Below are 20,700 nucleotides of genomic sequence, written 5' to 3' on the forward strand. Positions count from 1 at the left end.
TCTCTGTGCCCCACTGCTAAAAATGGCTCAGCAAATATTTATTTACCAAACATTTGCTTTCATTTCTATATGAATTGCCTTCCTGCCCTTTGAAATCCCAAACCACAATCTCCTCCCATTCTCCTTAGCTCCAGAATGGCACAGGAATCTCAGTGGCCCAAAGCCTCTTTGGATCTATCTCATCATATCTTATAGCTCCACCGAATGTACATTGTAATAAACTTGGACATTTTCTCCTGTTAAGTTTGATTATTAGCCCAGCTAGAAGAACTTAGAAGGTGAGAGGGAAACTATTTTTGTTACTGGACCAAAGGAGTCCATTTGCCTGAGTGCATCAAAGCCCAATAACACAGGAACAGGAGTTTGCAGCAAAGAAAGTAAGGGTTTACTTTTAGGAAGTGGCCCGTGCCTGGAGACACAAGTGAGCTAATGCTCAAAGACCGAGCTCCTAGGCTTCTAGGGAATGGTCTATATAGAGGAAAAATAACTAATCGTGGTGACTGTGTGAGTTAGGGTCATGGTCAGTGCCATGGTCTCTACTCATGGGTTGGTGCTAGGGTAGAGGGTAGTTTATCACTGCATCTGTTTCTGATGTCAGCCATGGCTTTTCTGGGCCTCGAGCTGAAACACAACTGAAGCCTAGATATTATCTCTAGTTTGATGGAAACTTTGTCTCTGTGGTCAACAGACTTGTGCTTTTATTTCCTAAAATTATTTGATACTGACCAGAACCTCATTTTCCTGAGGGCTTAATTATTTAGGGGAGTTGTTTAGCAAGAGAGAAGGAGGCAGGTGAGTCAGGGTCCTAGATGAGGCCAGTCTGAATCAAAAGGAAAGAAAGGAGAAAAGGTCATATTAAAGAAATGAAGTTTCTGCATGGTTACGTGTTTTGTGTTGTTGTTTTTTTGTGCCACATATACATGTCCTGAACCCTATTAATTCCAGACACACATAAATAATATTAATTAATCCATGATAAATAAAATAGCTAAATGATGATAATAAGGAAGGGTAGAAACTGAAAATATTGACAGACTAAAGACCTAAAGAATAAAGTGAAAAGAAAATGTATGCACATTTGCTGAACTTTGCCATTGAATGATTGAGAAAGATTCACTGTCAGTTGTCAAGGTTTTCCTAAATTATTTACATGTTTTCTTAAACTAAGGACAGTTTTATTATGATGATTTTTGCTAGGAAAAAAATGATGGTGATGTAATAGTTGTTTTTCTCAGCATGGAGAGCACCCTATGTTCAGGAAGCCCCAAATTAACCTTCTTTACATGCCTTCACTGCTTTCAATATAGTGAAAGCAGTCTTGTGTTAGTGTCATGGAAGAAATTATCCCTCATCCACATGTTTTTCCCCTTGGGAGATTTTGATGATATTGGGCTGAGGAATTCAAGTACTCAGTGACTGCTCAGTTTTAGAAGAAAGTCATGATGACAGTCAGTAAAATTTGCATGTTTCTGGTAAGAAGTATAAAATACAAGATACTTACTCAGGTTAAATGTGTTATCTTAAAAGTCTCCCATTCTTTACCAGTTATACAATGCAAGTATTTTTTCAGACTCTTTATCATTCAAAGTACCTTTTATATACAGTACTTTTAAATTCTCTAACTCATTTTTGTTCAAAAGATGAAGAAATCAATTGATGGTTGAATATGAATTAAATCCATAGCAAAATTTACAAAGTTCTGTTCACCCTGGGAGAAGGAAATGATTTGTTGGATTGTGATGTTGAAAAACAAAATTCAACCCAGTAAATTTGAAGATCTAATTGCTTTAGTAAGTGATTCATGAATCAGTGGGAAGGGAGCTCTGAGGGGTTGTACAAAATAGAAGGTTTTTATAGGAAGAAGGGTGGGACAAGGGAGCTATTAAGAAAAGCAAGGAGGTACTATTTGGGGGCTAGGCCATCTTTCCTTTGGGGGAGGAGAACAGGAAGGATTTAATCATGCAGATTGCCTCTTGTGGAAAGAGCCCACATGACAGTTTACTTTATGGGTGCTTGACTAGAAAATTTCAGAAAGGTTGATTAAGGTTATGTTTCTGAGAGAGTAAAATCTGTAGTTAGATTAGTTATTAAATTTGGGTTTAGTATCATGGACTTTTAGCAAATGGTTTTTTCTTTAACAGTGATTTTTTTCCAAGTATTAAGAGTATAAGTAGTTTATCTTAGGCCAGAGATTTTATCCATTAACTTGAATTTTCTATTCATAGCAACATAGATTGAAGGCTTCTACAGGCTCTAGATAAAATGATGGTGAGAATGATGCTGGTGCTGGTGGTGGTAGTGATAATAATAGTAATAACAGCAATAATGCAAAAGAGCAGGAGAAAATGGTTACATCATTTCTTTCTAATTTTCTACAAATATATAACCATGAGAAAAAAAATCTAGTCATGTCTGACAGAGTTAATCACTTAATTCTACTTTGTCTTAAACTGACTAGTATGAGGAAGAAGAAAATATCATTGGGTTTAGAAATTATAAAATTACTAAAAACCATTTCAAGGGAGCACTGGAGAAGGAGATTATGCAAGATTCCTTTTCCTTCAGATGACTTTTAAACTAAACTGAGGGATTTGAAGAAGGTTAAGATAATAACACTTAGACTAAACTCTGTAACTTGATAATATTCCTACAATAAACAGTGTGAGAAAACAAGCACATTCATTTAGGAAGAGTTAAATAATGAAGCACATTGAGAATCAACTTACAATCAATGTACAATTTGTTATTCAAATTTTCTAATGTTGCTGGGCAGCCTAGCGAGATGTGTAAAAAAAAAATAGAACATGGATTGATCTAGTGCTAGAAATTGACAAATATGTAGGCTTAGAAAATGTTTGAATTAACTACTGGGCTTTGTAAGAGTATGATTTAAGTATTTGTTTATGGGCAGGGAGGAAAGTGAAGCTAATAAAGACCTAATGTGTCCTTCCTCTTACAAGAAGGTGGCTCTTCTTCCTCTAATCTGTCCACAGTAAATAGGATCTCATCCTCTTTAGCTAACTCAGTATTGGTTCCTACATCTGTCTCCTTTCTTCTACATACTCACTTTTACCTCCTTTCTACTGGATTATCCACCTCAGTATTATGCAAGATCTAGGTAGTATCTCACCTTAAAAGAAACAAACAAAAATTCCTGTGCTCACATCACTCTCAAAGTTACTACCCCATTTCTGTTCTTCAGATTTGAAAGTTTCTGTGCTATCTTTACATCTAGGACTATAGTTAAACAAGATGATATCTTATTTTCAAATAATACTTTATATATTTCAGGTTTCCAAATATAGCATATGAGGACCTCTTATCTACAACTGTGCATTTTTAGGAACTAAAAATGTTCCTTTTCTCTTCCTAATAGTATGGCAGCTATGGTAATCCAGGCATACTGGCGTGGTTATACTGTACGCAGACAGATTCATTTCTCTACAAAACTGCATACTGCTTCAACAGGACTCCTGAGATCCCGGCCAAATTTCTGCATCAAAAATCAAACTATTTTAAAGAAAGAAAAAAGAGAAGATACTGTGAAAATCCAAGAACAGAGGGAAAAGGCTGCTATTCTTATTCAGGTTGGTTTTAATCTTTTGGTGAAATAGAATAAATGTATTAGTCATCTTTCACTGGGTTATTCTGTATAGCAGGCAACCCTCAAATCTTAGTGATTTTTGAATACTGTATTTATTTGTTATTCATGTTGTTAATGGAGGGGAGATGTCCTCGTCTCCCCTGGTTGCTAGTGGGGGTGGGTTTCTTGTGATATCCTGAATTTTCTGAGACTTGCACAGGAGGATGTGATATATAGAAAGCTTTAATTTTGTGGAATTACAACCCATCAGTTTCCAAAGTTCCATTTTCTTTGCCCAGTCATAGAATAAGTGTAACTGGTGCTTCAGAGAGCTAAATTCAGAGTCAGTGTCCAGAGCTTCCTTTCCATGTCTGCACAGTCCAATCTAGCATCAGGCTAGCATAGTTTGTGTTCCCCTCTGCAGCCCATCAGTCCATTGCATGTAGAATCTGCAGGTCTACATGATTATGGTGGAAACACAGGCAAATGAAAGGACGCCAAGAGTGCACCAAGAGCACAAGAGAAAGAACTCTTTTGTTTGGAGATTATCTATTCCCAAAAGTTTGCTCACAGGGGCCACACTCATTCTGGCCAATGATCTTTGCTCCCAGGTGTGATCAACAGACATGTATCTTTCCTGTGTCACCCCAGTTTTATTGGACATGCATCAATCTTTCCTTTGTTGAACCCCTTCCCCCCAGTGTTTTGCTGGGAATAGGCTGGTGGTTCCCTGGAGAGTGCAAAGTTGCAGCTTTCTGGTGAAACTGCCCAAATGTGCTAATATATAAATAGCCAAAACAGATCTCACTTGACCTAATCTTTAGCTATTTTTATAAGCATTTTAAAAATCTAAAATGATTATTAAAGTCCTTTAAATACAATTTTAACTTAAACATTTTAGAAAGACCAGATTTCAAAATGAAGTTGAACGTGATCACATTCATCCTTTGAGTCATTCACTGATCAAATAGTATTTAGAAGCTACTATTTGTCAAGCACTAAAACATAACTATGAACAAAACATACAAGATTTCAGTCCTCTTGGAGTTTATATCCCATTAGAAGAGGCAGACATAAACTAAATAAACACATAATATAAGGTCTGTGGAAATTCATGGTCTTCTGAATTGAATGATAATAACTAAACAAAAAGTTAGTGTTTCCCTTTACTCATTGAATCAGCAAATATTTTTGGCACACAAATCTTACTAGCTTACATTAAGATGTTCAGTTAATAAATAAGTAAGCTAGATAGTGATAATTAGTAAGAGAAAAAATAAGGCAGGAAAAGTGGGTTAGAAGTATCAAAAGAAGGTTTATTATTTTAGATGGGTGGATATAGAAGAGCAGAAAAGGTGATAGTGCAGTGTGAGATTAAGCCATTGGATATCTGGAAAAAGTATAGTCTAGGTAGAGGAATATTAGATTCCAATGCACTGATTTTGAAGCATACTACAGTGTTTAAGTACAGCAAGAAGCCAGTGTGACTGGAGAGTGATGAAGGAGAGAAAAATAGGATTTATAAATCATTAAGTCATTGTAAGGACTTTGGCTTTTACTCTGAATGATATGGGAAGAAGGTATTATAGGAATCTGAGAAGTAGACTCACACAATCAAGTTTTCTTTATGCTGTGATTTTACTGAAGGAAGTCAGGAGCAAGAGCAGCAAAATCAATTAGGAGGCTATTGTAGTAATATAGACAAGAGATAATGGCAGCATGGGCCAGAGTGTTTCAGTAAAAGTGGTAAGAAAATCAAAATCTAGAATATATGTTGTTTTATCTTGCAGGTATGCATATACTTTGAAGGAAGAGTTGATAATATTAGTGTGGTATATGAGAGAGAGAGGAGTCAGGGTTGCCTCCATGGTATTGGCATAAGCAACTGGAAGATTAGCCTTAAAGAATATCCTTAAAATGAAAATGTTGGCTTTTGCTATTTATTAAGGTGATAGTTTTCAAGAGTATTATCTGTGCTATGATTCTAACGAATATACTCATAATTTCAGTGGACTTAATTTGTTTGGAGTGTACTCTTAAGGGCAATGCCACGCATACACAAAGCTATTACTGATGCCTGAATGGAGGTGGGAGTCGGGGGAGGGCAATGGATTCAAGGAAACTCTGAGGAAAAAAAGAAAACCTCAGTTACTATCTCAAAATATTTTTCTGCTACACAAGGAATTGTTATGCAGTCCAGACCTCTCCTGTCATCAATTGATGAGCAATACAGTTTTTTTTAGCATCAATGGGAAATGAATATTAAACTTTTGCTTTATTTCATTCAATATAGAGAAGTTCATTCCTTAGTGGAATAGTCTAGTTCAGTGACTGATATTCCTGTTGAATGTTCTTTTAAACATTTTCAACTTTTTCATATCTGTAACAAAAGTAAGCATAATTTGGGTTTTCTTTGTAACTTAGAACAAGTCTCTTTTGTTGTACATCATGGTACTTAAAATTATTGAACTCAACTCAACTTCATTTTCTCTTGTCTTGAATACAGTCATCTAGTTTTTTAAACCATTAATCTGAAAAAAATATGAATCCCAGGCTGTCTAATCATCCTGGAGAGCAGAGCCTGATACAGTAACATCCTGGGCTTTAGAGCAAAATGAAGATTTCATTAATGATGTGGTGAAGACTCCTCTCTGCTTACCAAAACTCACACTCTCCTCTTCTTTCTAGCATACAGTCAGCTTCCTTCACACTTTAGTATGGTACTTTTTCTTAGTTCAAGTCAATAGAATGTGAGTGAAAGATATGTGCACCAATTCCATGTCTGGCCATAAAACCTCCCACAGACATTTCTCCATATTTCCCTTTCTGGTTTACTGAAATGAAGACAGCCTCTGAGGCATCTTTGGAAGCTGTCTGTTGGGATGCAGTCTGCAAAGCCTGGATACCTGAATCACTCTAAGTGAAAGTGGTGCCCCATTGTCTTGTTTACTCTCTCAATGTTTGTTATGTGGTCAAGAAATAAACTAGGTTTTCTGAATTATTGTGCAGTTTTTGGATATCTTTGTTATAGCACTTAGCTTACCCTAACTAATCTAAAGTGTATAAGATACACTTTGAGAAATAGATTATATTCAATGTAAATATGTAGAAGAATGGGTTCTGGGTATAAAGGACAGTGGAAGAAAAAGAACATAGGATTTCATATTACTGGAATAATATGTTATAGTGTAACTAGACCACCATAAGAACTAGAATATTAAGATAATATGAGGAACATGGTTAGAGATGTATGAAAGATTTTAATAAGGAACAGGTGTATGATATATTCTAGAGTGGGAGTTGATGGTAGTTGGAGAAGAAAGATGTCAGATGTATCTAACGTAGATATAATTGTCTAGCCAGGAAATTGGGTTGAATGTGTGAAAGAAAGATGAATCAATTGTAGATGGATTACTTGAAGAAAAATTAAAGAGTTGACATAAATAATAAGAACCTGAATATTACTTATTACATATTTATATTACCATTATTCCTCATAAGCTAAATAGAGATGTCTGAGACTTGAATTCTTGATGCAGATTCATGAGGAATATAAATCTATATATCTATCTATATATCTCACACCACAAAAACACATGCTATGTATTATATTCTGAAGCTTTGTAGAAAGCTGCCTTTCTATCCCTGATGAGTTGGGCTGGAATCATTTTGAGCCACAATAAATCAATCTTTGTCATTGAAGGCCTAAATAAACAATTTCCTTTATACCCTCTTTTCCCTGCATTTGTACCTAATCTTGATATCTTCTGTAACCAGCTCTTTTATGACCAATCTACCTCTCCCTCCTCATCACTAGATTATTAAAATATCTCTCTATCTATCTCTCTATCTCTCTATCTATCTCAGCTATCTTATCATTCCTTTAGTAAATATATCAATATAGATTTCTATAATATCTATTGTTTTAAATGTAACTGCAGTACAACAAACACAAAAACTGCCAATTATTTCTTAACATCAGTCATTGACCAAGTCTTGGCTAATTCTTGTAGATGTGGTTGGACTTCTTATGCTGGTTGATGCAAAGGTTGTGGGTGACTTCTGTTGTCATATGTGGTGTAGCTGTTGTGTGTTTGTAAATTCCACGTCTCACTATATATATTTTTAGAATAATAATATCAATATATAATTAACATTATCCTTATTGAAAACATATTGATGATATCTTTGATAGTTAAATGTGTCTTTTGAGTTTATTAGGGATATAGTTAAATAAATCTATTTTAAAGTTACTTTAAATAACTTCTATGTGGTTATACCCACAGTATGAAATATATTTTTATATCTTTCGGGAATTTCTTTTTTCATATTTTTGTTTTACAATTATCTTAAGTATGTGCACAGTTCCAAAGTCAAATCTAAGCAATGTATAGTCACAGAAGTCTGATTCTACTGCTGTAACATGTTCCCTGTTTTCTGCCTGTATAAGTTAATATTTTTATAACTAATTTTATAATATATAGTTTTACTCTATAAATATTAGAAATCACACATACATATATATTTAAAATACATTTATATAGTATATATGTTTATTATATATTTATATCTAATCTTTCCTAAATAAATGGTAACAAACATTTATCTAGGGAAAATATTTTAAATAGAAAGAAACAAAAAACATCCCATTCTTTCTACCTTGCTTTTTATACTTAATGTATCCTGGAGCTTATTTCCTAACATATATAAAGATGTTCATTTTTAAGTAACATCTCCAATATTCTTAGAGTTATAGTTAGGAAAGCTTTCCCTACTTCAAGGTAATTGAGGAATCTAAATGTTTTTAATTGTGTTATTTTTGTGCTTAGTTTATTTAAAGTGAAATTAGTTAACTGTTATTGGCCAGGATACTATTTCTCTAATATGGCCCTTTATATATGGTGACATTTTCCTAAATGTGTGTTAGTTTATTTTATACACAATCATTTGAAAATTAGTGTTCCTTTGTATCTCTTTCTTCTTAGTTTAGAATGGGTCCTGGAGGGATTATCAGATAATTGATTGGTTGACCTACATGTGCAGTTGAGGGAGTTTTAAAGATTCTTTTCTGCTGACCACAAGGAAAGTCCCCTGAGATTCAAAACTTTAGACACATGCAGTTGTTTAATTTATCTTGCAGTTTTAAGTGTCACATAAAGTTCAAAAAACAGATTACTGAGCCATTAAACTAAGGTCTAAGATGTTTTATCTTCCTAATGGGATAATACAGAGAATCTGGTTTGGAGTTTGATCTATAACCTTGTATAACATGCTTTAAATTTTTGTTTAGGCAGTTTGGAAGGGCTTTCTTTTGCGAAAGAAACTGACAACAGCTCTAGAGGCTATTAAGAATGAAGACTCTGAAGAAGAATATGAAGAAATAGATTTAGAGGATTTTACATTTGATGAAGTAAGTACCGACTATAACATATAAATAGTGATCTTACAATATTTTTAGTACACTATTTCGGAACTAAACCAGTTTCTAAGGTTTTTAACCTCTGAACACTGTTACAGATTTTTCAAATAACACTTGAAAAAGTATCCTAATTTCTTAACATCTTAATTTACCCTACAGTGTGTAAGCTTATACAGTATGTAAACATGGTCATAGAATATTTACAAGAGTTCCTGGTTATTCTTCATTCACATTTACATGCTGTATCAATTGTTCTTTATGAAATATAATTATAATCTTATATATACCCATTCAACAACCTTTAATAATTATTTGTTGTCTAGAAAAATGAGAACAACCTCCTTAAATTGTTATCTGTGTATTCCACAAAATGATAGCAAAGTGTACAGACATATTCACCATTTTTCCCCTGTGGCTTCCATATGCTCCAACCAAATTGAGCACACGTTTACTGTATAGAGTGCTTGCCTTTTACATCCTTAGTTTTGCTTATTCTGTTTACTCTTCTCTAGATAGTTAACACTGAGATACCCATCAGTCAGGTTAAGATATAGAACATATGAACATCCCCAAAAGACTTCCTTATACCTCTTTAGTATTCATACCTCCATTATCATAGATTAGTTTTGCCTATTTTTGAACTTCCTATAAGGGGGGCCATACACTATGTACTCTTTGTTCACATGATATTACATCTGTGAGATGTATCTGTGTGGCTGAGTGCAGCTGTTTAAATAACACTCTTTTCAATATACCGCTTTTTTGTTTGTTTGTTTGTTTGTTCGTTTGTTTTTATCCTCACCCGAGGACATTTTTCCATTTTTTTGTTCAGAGTGGGAGGGAGAGAGAGGAAGAGAGAAAAACATCGACGTGAAAGGGACACATCAAGTGGTTGCCACCCGCACGACCCAAACAGGGCCGGGGACACACTGCAACCGAGGTACGTGCCCTTAGTGGGAACCAAACATGGGTCTCTCTGGACCACAGACCGACACTCTAACCGCTGAGTCAAACTGGCCAGGGAGGAATATACCACTTTTAATCCATTATTTGAATATATTGTTTTTTAAAAGTCTATTCCACTATTGGTAGATTATTAATGTTGAATTATTTCTAGTATTACCTATTATGACCAAAGAAGCTATGATCATTCTTGTATGTGTCTTTTAATATGGATATTCACATTTCTTTTTGAAATAGAATTTATGGATAATAGTGTTTACCTGTGTTTAGTAGGCAGTTCCTAACAGTATCCCAAAGTGATTGTATTAATTTATAGCTCTGTAAGCAAAATATGAGAGTTTTAGAGCAGCTCTATCCTCACCAACGGTTTGTATTTTCATGTCTTTTCCCCCTGGTTTGGTTTGTTTTAGGTTTGTTGTGGTATCTTGTTTTAATTTGAATTTTTCTCATAACTTATAATGTTGAATACCTTTTTTGGCCATTTAGATATCACTTTTGTGACATGATCAAGTTTTGCATATTTTTCAGTTGGGTTGTACACATTTTTCTTACTGAGTTATAGAAGTCCTTTATATATTCTGAATATGATTCTCTTTTTCTTTGAAAATACCTTCTCTAAATTCGGAGGCTTACTTTTTAAATTGTTTTTATGGTTCATTTTGATAAATAGAATGCTTCTAATTTTAAATTAAAAACTAAAGTTTTTAGTTGTTGTAACATATAAGATATCTTTGCCTATTCCTAGATCATATTCTAAAAACTTTATTATCTTTACTTTTGGAATTTAAGTCTATGAGGCATCTGAAAGTAATTTTTGTGAGTAGTGAGAGGAAGGGGTCAAGATCCCCTCCCCCTATGCACACACATTTGGTTAACTTTTCATAATGGATTCAGTTGAAGCTTTGTTTAAACTTAAGTAATCATATATGTGGGCTCTCTCAATTTGTCTCATTGTTATGCATTTATCCTTGCATCTTCATATTTTAACTATTGTATAATGTACAATAAATTTTGATAATTAGTCTTATAAAAAGCTCCAACTTTGTTCTTTCTCTTCAAGAAAGAACTACTACTGCTCTGTTGACCATTTTTATTTCTGTATAAATTTAAAAATCATCCTGTCAATTTGCACAGTAAATATTAGAATTTTGTCTGAGGTTGTAGTGAATACTTAAATCAATTTGGGAGACCTGATATCTTTTAGAATAATACATTTTTAAATTCTTGAACATAGAATATCCCACCATATATTTAAGCCATGTAAGATTTTTGTCCACAATGCTCTAGAGTGGTCTTGAACATTTTTGGTTAGATTATTTTCTTAAGTAGTTGATGTTTTCTGATGTTATTTTTGTATATTAACCTTTTATTTAGTCACTTTGTTGAAATCACTTATTAATTTTGTACCTGTCTCTCAAGTCTTTTGAATATTCTGTAAATGCAGTCATGTCATCTCAAAATAACAACAATTTTATTTCATTTTTTTCAATTCTTATGCCTTATATTTATTTTTCTTGCCTGATTGTTTTGGCCACTACCTCCAATAAAATACTGAATATGAGTAGACATCTTGTTCTAGCTCCTCGTCTCAAAGTGAAAGCTTTTAATGTACTTAGTGATTAATAGATCACTGTGTTTATTAATATAGGTTCTTTTATTTGATTAAGGAAGTTACCTTCCTTAGAATCTTCTTACCTGTCTAAGAGGTTAATATGATGATCATGATCGTGATGATTTTATATATGATTTGAACTTTATCTAATACTTTTTATGCATATAACATTGATTTTTCAAACATTAATCCTTGTATTCTAGAATAAACCAATTTATGTATAATATATTATCTTTTTAAAAAAATTCTCACCCAAGGATGTGTTTATTGATTTTTTAGCAAGAGAAAGGGAGAGAAAGAAAGAGAGAAAAGGAGATACCAATGTGAGAGAAAAACATAGATCAATCGGTTACTTCCTGCACATGCCTCACAGCCTAGGTATGTGTCCTGACCCAGAATCAAAGCCAAAACATTTTGGTGTATGGGATAATGCTCCTACTAACTGAGACACCCAGCCAAGGCTATAATGTATTATGTTTTTTATATAGCTCTAATTTGATTTACTAATAATTTGTTTAGGATTTTTAAAAAATATTTTTATTGATTTTTTTTTTTTTTAGAGAAAGAGGAAGGAAAAGAGAGATAGAAACATTGATGTGAGAACCCTGCCACTGTGGCTCACTGGTTGAGTGTTGACCCATGCACCAAGAGGTCATTGGTTCAATTGCTGGTCATGGCACATGCCCATGTTGTGGGCTAAATCCCCAGTGGTGATCAGGCAGGAGGTGGCCAGTTGATGTTCTCTCTTATCGATGTTTCTATCTCTCTCTTCCTCTCCTTTCCTCTCTCTTTAAAAATCAATAAAGAAAAAAAAATTAAAAAGAAATGTCGATGTGAGAGAGAAACATTGATGGACTGCCTCCTGCACACCCCCTACTGGGGATTGAGCGTGCAACCCAGGCATGTGCCCTAATGAGGAATCAAACTGGGACCTCTCAGTCCAGGGGACGATGCTCAGTCCACTGAATCATACTGGCCAGGTTTGTTTAGAGTTTTTACATTTATATTCCAGAAAAAAATGGGCCTGTTAATTTTCTTTCTTATAAAACGCTCTTCAGATTTTTGTATCAAGTTTATGTTGGCTTTATACATTTGGTTGAAAAGTATTTCCACTGTTTCTATTTTCTAGAATTTGATATAAGATTGATATTATTCTTTAAAATTTTATCTCAGCACATAGTCTATTTGGGGAACCATTTCATGTACACTTGAAAAGAATATACATTCTGTATGTGTTGATTTTATAAAATCATAAATACTTTATATTTATTAATTGTGTTTTTAAATCTTCTGTGTCCTTGGTGATTGATTGGGGTAGGGGTATTCTACCAGGTATTGACAGAAGAATGGTAAAAATCTCTTACTATGATTGTGGGATCCTCTAAATCAGCTGTTCTGTAAAATTTTGCCTCATATTTTGAAGCTATGTTATCAGGGCATACACATTTAGGATAGTCAAATCATTGTATTAGTGACCCTTTTTATCATAATAAGTGTTTTCTCTTTAACCCTAGATTTCCTCTTTAACTGGATTAATAGCTACTTCCTCTGATATTTTCAAAACAGCAACAATTTTTGGTTGACAATTTCATAATTTGTATTTTCTTAAACATTCTCAGTTGACATTTCTGTGCTTTTATATTTAAAATGGACTCTTGTAAGAATATATAGTTGGGTTTTGCTTATTTTTATATTTCATTCTGACATTTTTTATTTATGTATTCAAGCTATTTTAATTGAGTATAATTAGACTTGTATATGTCATCTTCTTATTTGTCCTGTTTTATGTTTTTTTTTTGCATTTTTTTGCATTAATTGCTTATTTTTGTTTTTCTCTTTACTTTCTTTATTAGCTTGTTAGTTAGTGGTTATCTTTTCCCATGTACTTCATTCTTTCCTGCATTAACATGCTTCCATCAGGGATAATTTTTCTTTGCCTAAATGTCTTTCTTTAGTATTAATTTTAGTTCAGGTCAGATTTTTTTTTTTTTTTTCCAAATCTTTATTGTTGGATGTAAAATGTATTACAGATGTTCCACATTTTCCCCCATTGACCCCCTCCTCCCCACTCACGCCCCCCTCCCACCTTTTCCCACACTATTGTCTGTGTCCATTGGTTATGCATATAAGTTCTTTGGTTTATTTCTTCCCACCCCCCCAACCCCTTTCCCTTTGAGGTTTGTCAGTCTAGCAATGAGTTTGTGCTTCTTAATCCCTTCACCTTTTTCACCCATTCCCCCAATCCCCTTCCCAACTGGCAACCAATAAAATGTTCTCTGTATCTATGAGAATGTTTCTGTTCTTCCTGTTCATTTTGTTTGTAGATTCCATTGTTGATAGATATTTATTCATTGCCATTTTGTTTGTTCATACATTTTATCTTTTTCTTCAAAAAGACCCTTCATCATTTCATATAATAACGGTTTGGTGGTGATGAACTCCTTTAACTTTTTCTTGTCTGGGAAAGTTTTTGTATGTCCATCGATTCTAAATGACAGCTTTGCAGGATAGAGTAATTTTGGTTGTAGGTTCTTGGTTTTCATCACTCTGAATATTTCTTGCCACTCCCTTCTGGCCTGCAAAGTTTCTTTTGAGAAATCAGCTGACAGCCTAATGGGTACTCCCTTGTAGGTAACTAGCTGCCTTTCTCTTGCTGCTTTTAGGATTCTCTCTTTGTCTTGAACCTTTTGCATTTTGATGATGATGTGTCTTGGTGTGGGCCTCTTGGGGTTCATCTTGTTTGGGACTCTCTGTGCTTCCTGGACTTGTATGTCTGTTTCCTTCACCAAGTTAGGAAAGTTTTCTGCCATTATTGTTTCAAACAGGTTTTCGATTTCTTGTTCTCTCTCTTCTCCTTCGGGCACCCCCAAGATGCGAATGTTGGCACGCTTGAAGTTATCCCAGAGGCTCCTTACTCTATCCTCATTTTTTTGGATTCTTTTTTCTTTTTGCTCTTCTGATTGGGGATTTTTTGCTTCCTTATATTCCAAATCGATGGTTTGCTCCTTGGATCTACATACTCTATTATTGAAGCTGTGTAAATTATTCTTTATTTCAGTTAATGCCTCCTTTAATTCTAACTGTATATCCATGATTTCTAACTGGTACTTTTTTATGCTCTTGATGCCCTCCCTAAGTTCACTGAGGTTCTCACTAAGTTCATTGAGCATCCTTATAAGCAGTATTTTGAACTCAGTATCTGTTAGGTTGCTTATCTCCCTTTCGCTTAGTTCTTTTATTGGGGTTTTGTTCTGTTCTTTCATTTGGGACCTGTTTCTTTGTATCCTCATTTTGGCTGCCTCCCTGTGTTTGTTTCTGTGTATTACTTAATGAGAGGTATGGGGCTCGCTGAGACCCGGTGCTGCTCGTTTGAAAGAATTTAGGAAAAACCTGAAGCAGGATCCAAGACCGGCCAATCCTATGGTTAAGCAAGTGGCAACAGCTTGAAAGTTGTGTGGGGCGGGGCGGGGCCTCAGGGAGTCAGCAGGGCGGGGCTACGAGTGTGAGCCAGGTTGCTGGAGTCCCAGATATGGCTTCTGTCTGCCGCCCCAGGGAAGGGCTCACCAAAGGAACAAAGGCCTCTGACAGCACGTTTGTCCCCGAGGAAGCCCCCTCTCCAGCCCTCGCTCCAGTGCCAAACAGCTCAGTTCTTCCCTGTGTGTCTCTGGTGCCCCTCGAGCTGCCTCCCCTCCGAGCTTAGAGGGAGAGAGTCCGATAAGTCTGTGCGCGGGCCCTTTAAGGAGCTGCCTGGGGCTCCAGCCACTTCAGCTTCCCTGAGCCTCAGTTTCCGCTGGTTTTTCCAGCCAGAAGTTATGGGGACTTCTCTTCCTGGCACTGGAAACCTGAGCGGGACACCTGGTGTGGGACGGGGACCCCCTCAGTCCTCAGGAAGGACCTTCCCAGCCGCGGGATCCTCCTGATTTTTATCCACCACGCTTGGGTGTGGGACCAGCCCGTCTCGCTGCTGCGTGCTCCGCTGCTGCGCTGCCGCCGCTGCCGCCCCCCCTCGCGCCGCCGCCCCTCCTACCGGTCTGGATGTAGCTGCTTTTTTTTTTTTCCTTAGTTCCGTAGTTGTACAACTTCCATTCAGCTTGATTTCAGGCGGTTTTGAATGATGGTTGTTCTGTAGTTTAATTGTAACTTTGATGTGGTTGTGGGAGGATGCGATACCGCGTTTACCTACGCCGCCATCTTGACCGGAAGTCTGAGGTCAGATTTTGATTGCTTGAAAATTTCTTTTACTTTATGTAAAAAAATTTAAAATTTGTTTTCAATTACAGTTTCCATTTACTATTATTTTGTATTAGTTTCAGGTGTGCAGCATAGTGGTTAGACAATCATATACTTTACTAAATGATTACTTTGCTATACTTATATTTCCAGTACCCTACTGGCCATATACATTGTTATTACAATACTATTGACTATATTTTTTATGCTTTACTTACATCCTCATGATTATTTTGTAAATACAATTTGTACTTCTCAATCCCTTCTCATTTTTTACCCTGTCCCCCAACCTCCCTCTCCTCTGACAACCATCAGTCTGTTCTCTATATCTATGAGTCTGTTTATTTTTGTTTGTTAATTTATATTGTTCTTTAGATTCCACATATAAGTGAAATCATGTGGTATTTGTCTTTCTCTGACTGACTTATTTCACTTAGCATAATAACCTCTAGGTCTATCTATTCTATCCCAAATGGTAAGATTCTGGGTTTTTTGTTTTGTTTTGTTTTTTTGTTTTTATTGTTGAGTAATATTCCATTGTATATATGTAGCACTGCTTTTTAAACTACTCGTATATTGATGGGTACTTGGGTTGCTTCCATAGCTTGACTATTCTTAATAATGCTGCATATATTCTTTCAAATTAGTGTTTTGGATTTCTGTGGATATATACCTAGAAATTGAATGGATGGCTCATAAGGCAGTTCCATTTTAAATTGTTTGAGGAAACTGCATACTGCTTTCCACAGTAGCTGCACCAATCTGAATTCCCACCAACAGTGCATGAGTGTTCCCTTTTCTCCATATTCTCTTCAACACTTGTTGTTTATTGATTTGTTGATGATGACCATTCTGATCGGTGTGAGGTGATATCTCATTGTGGTTTTCATTTGCATTTATCTGATGATTAGTGATGTTGAGCATCTTTTCATATATGTATTGGCCATCTGTATGTCCTTTTTGGAGAAGTGTCTGTTCAAGACCTTCACCAAATTTTAAATTGGATTGTTTGTTTTTATGGTGTTGAGCTGTATAAATTATTCATTAATTTTGGATATTCACTCCTTATCAGATATATTCTTGGTGAATATATTTTCCCATTCAGTGCATTTTCTTTTCATTTTGTTGACAGTTTCCTTTGCTGTGCAAAAAAGTTTCTGTTTGATATAGTCCCATTTGTTTATTACTTTCTTTTGTTTCCCTTGCCCAAGGAGATATATAAGAAAAAAAAAATGCTGTGGACAGTGGGGCTCAGTTGTTTGAGCATTGTTCCATGCACTGAAAGGTCACAGGTTTGATTTCTGGTCAGGGCACATGCCCAGGTTTTGGGTTCATTCCCCAGTCAGGTGGAGCCAACAGATCGATGTGTCTCTCTCACATCAATGTTTCTCTCTCTCTCCTCTCTCTGTAAAAAAATGTAAATAAAAACATATTTTTGAAAAATAAAAGGAAAAATATTACTAAGAGAAATGTCTGAGATTTTACTGCTTATGATTTCTTCTAAGATTTTTATATTATTGAATCTTACATTTTATCTTTAATCCATTTTGAGTTTATTCTTGTATATGGTATAAGAAGGTAGTCTACTTTTATTTTTTGTATCAATCTGTGAATTTTCCCAATACTATTTATTGAATTTATTTCTTTACCTTTTTGCATGTTCTTGCTTCCTTTGTCAAATATTTATTGATCATATAGACATAGGTTTATTTTTGACCTCTCTATTCTCTTCCATTGATCTATATGTCTTTTTTTTTTTTTTTTTTTTATGCCAGTACCATTTTTTTTTTTTTTACTATGGCCTGGTAGTATAGTTCTGTCAGGTAGCATGATTCTTCCAACTTTGTTCTTTCTCAAGAATGCAAGAATGCTGTGGCTATCTGGGGTCTTTTGTGGTTCCATATAAATTTTTGGATTATTTCTTCTAGTTCTGTGAAATACACCATTGGTATTTTGATAGGAATTGTGTTGAATCTATACATTGCTTTGGGTATTATGGACATTTTAACAATGTTCATTCTTCCTATCTATGGGCATGGCATATGCTTCCATTTATTTGCATCTTCTTCATTTTCTTACCTCCTTGGTTAAATTTGTTTCTAGGTATTTTTTTTATGTAATTGTAATTAATATTGTTTTCTTAGTTTCCCTTTATAGGTCATTACTTATGTTTCCACATAAAAAAATGTAACCGATTTTTAGATATTTAGTTTGTATCCTGCTACTTTACTGAATTTATTTATCAGTTTCCATAGTTTTATAGTGAAATCTTTAGGGTTTTCTATATACGGTATCATATTGTCTGCAAGTAATAAAAGTTTAATTTCTTCCTTTCCAATTTACATGTCTTTTGTGTTTTCTCCTTGTCTGATTGCTATGTCTAGGACTTCCAGTACTATGTTGAATAAAAATGGACATCCCTATCTTGTTCCTAATCTTAACAGAAATGCTTTTAGTTTTTCACCATTGAGTATAATGTTAACTGTGGGTTTGTCATATGTGGCTTTTATTTTGTTGAGATATGTTTCGTCTATTCCCATTTTGCTGAGAGGTTTTTTTTTTTCTTTCTTTCTTTCTTTTTTTTATCGTAAACGGGTGCCAGATTTTGTCAAAAGTTTTTTTTCTGCATCTATGTTTTTCTTTTACTTAAAAATTTTCAAAATATCAGCTCTACGTATAGACTTTTCGGTAGGCTTTTTTTGTGTTCAAAGATGCCATTTTATTAGCTTCTGGCTTCCCTAGACTCTGTGGAAAATTCAGTAATAAATCTTATTTTTTCTTCTCTGAAGATATTACCTTTCCACCACCACTTCCCAGACTACTCTTAGGGTTCATTTTCTGCTTTTGTATTTGAACATATGAGTGTGATTTTCTTTGTATTTTCTCTGCTTGGAGTGGGAAAAATAATATGGCTGTTTGAATCTGTAGTTGGTGTCTTTCATCAGTTTTTGAAATTGCTTGAGCAGAGTTATTTCAAACGTTTAATTGTTTTTATTATCTCTTTTCTTTGAGGTTTATAAAGTGACTCCAAAAATATACATGTTACAATATCTCACTATTTTACATGTGTCTTTTAGACTTCTTAATTTTTTTTTTTTTGCTTTTGTGTTTTAATTTGGAAGTTTCCTACTGACCTACCCTATAGGTCACTAATGATCTCTCCTGAATTATCTAAATTTTTTTTAGCCCATCAATTAAATTCTTAATTTCAGTTATCTCAATTATTAGTTCTGGAATTTCTGCTTGATTATTTATTATAAATTCTAGTTATTTGTTGAAATTTTCTATCATTTTTATATGTACTTTTTGAACATGCTAATATTGTATTTTCAAAGCTTTCTCAGTTAATTGCAACATCTGGATCACTTATGGGTTTATTTCCATTGATTGTTTACCTCATATTTTTAGTCAGTCAATTCTCTTTCTTAGCATTAAATTTTTGGTTAAGTATCAGGAATATATTTAAAAGTGTAAAGATCCTGGAAAATGTTGTTTTTTATCCCCTATAGAGAATTGAATTTTATTTGGGCAGGCAGATAGTTTATAGGCAGAGATCCTTTTGAGGCTTATTTTCAAGCTTTTGTAGGGCAACTGACAGAACAAAGGTCTTTTTAGCTTTTTAGCACCCCAGCTGTTGCTATTGCACTTTGGTCTAGCTATCTCTGCTACATATGTACTACTTTGAATTGGCAAACACATGAAGGAAAATGTTATGTATGAATGAGCTCACATTTCTGTGGTTCTACTCCTGGGGATCATGGTCCTTTCACTCCTAACTGTCTTGGCATCCCCACACTTCAACTTCTGTCTTTTTGTCCCAGTGAAACTGCTCTAAGTGAGCCTCAGGTTTCTGTTTGGCTTCTCCTTCCTGTTAATAGAATTGGGAATTTTCCGGAAGGGAAATCTGTATAGACAAATTTAAGGTTTATGTCAGCATTAAACTCTACTCTCTGGATCCTTTCTTTCATTTCTGACTGCCTTCAGATTTTAAAAAAAATCAATAGATACAGATGCTCTCAAAAGGATCTTAATTCCAATGAAAGCCGAAACCAAACAAAATGTCTATAAATGAATATTTCAAGTAAATATTTATCTTAAATGTGCCAGGTATTGTTTTTATCACAGTGAATAAGAAATCCCTTACCTCACAGAGCTTAGATTTAACTTGAGATGACAGACCATAAATAAATGTAACTTTACAGCACACTATAAGGTACTGAAAATTACTATAAAAATAAGAAAGGTTTAGGGAAAGAGCATAAAATCTGATTGGAAGATCAGCAAAGGCCTTCACAAGGTATATTTTAATAGAGATGTGAAAATAAAGTGAAAGAATAGCTATAGGTAATACTTCACTGGGCTAAGTACAAGACAAGTATGGAAGTCTTGAAACAGGAAATTCCTTGGAATATTAAAGTAACAGGAAATTTAAAATAGGTAGAAATGTTTAGTATTGGGGAAAAAAACAGAGATAAGAAACAAACAAAAATCGCCAAGTATCAGTCCACATGAAACCTAAGATAATGTCAGAACTTTGAATTTTATTTCAAATGTGCTAGAAAATTATTATAGGGTTTTTAGTAAGGGAGTTAAATGTTTTTGTTTAAAATGGATGGCATTAGCCAGCCAGTGTGGCTCAGTGGTTGAGCGTTGACCCATACACCAAGAGGTCACAGGTTTGATTCTTGGTCAGTGCACATGCCCAGGTTGTGGGCCAAATCCCCAGTGTGGGGGTATGAAGAAGGCGGCCAACTGATGTTCTTTCCCATTGATGTTTCTATCTCTCACTCCCTCTCTCTTCCTCACTCTCTAAAATTAATAAAGAAAAAAATAAATGAATGAATAAATGAATAAATAAATAAATAAATAAATAAATAAAATGGATGACTTTAT

The 20,700-nt window shown here is 34.6% G+C and overlaps 1 protein-coding gene across 1 annotated transcript in view; it reads left to right on the forward strand.

Moving 5' to 3' along the window:
- Positions 1 to 20,700, forward strand: part of LRRIQ1 (leucine rich repeats and IQ motif containing 1) — a 201,070-nt gene that overhangs the window by 89,105 nt on the left and 91,265 nt on the right. Inside the window, exons 16-17 of the mRNA XM_036252998.1 lie at positions 3,377 to 3,587; positions 8,874 to 8,993. Of these exons, the coding sequence (XP_036108891.1) occupies positions 3,377 to 3,587; positions 8,874 to 8,993 (331 nt within the window). The remainder of the gene's footprint in view (positions 1 to 3,376; positions 3,588 to 8,873; positions 8,994 to 20,700) is intronic.

This window comes from Molossus molossus, unplaced genomic scaffold (genome assembly GCF_014108415.1).
Source record: "Molossus molossus isolate mMolMol1 unplaced genomic scaffold, mMolMol1.p scaffold_m16_p_10, whole genome shotgun sequence".
In the NCBI taxonomy this organism is placed as follows: Eukaryota; Metazoa; Chordata; class Mammalia; order Chiroptera; family Molossidae; genus Molossus; species Molossus molossus.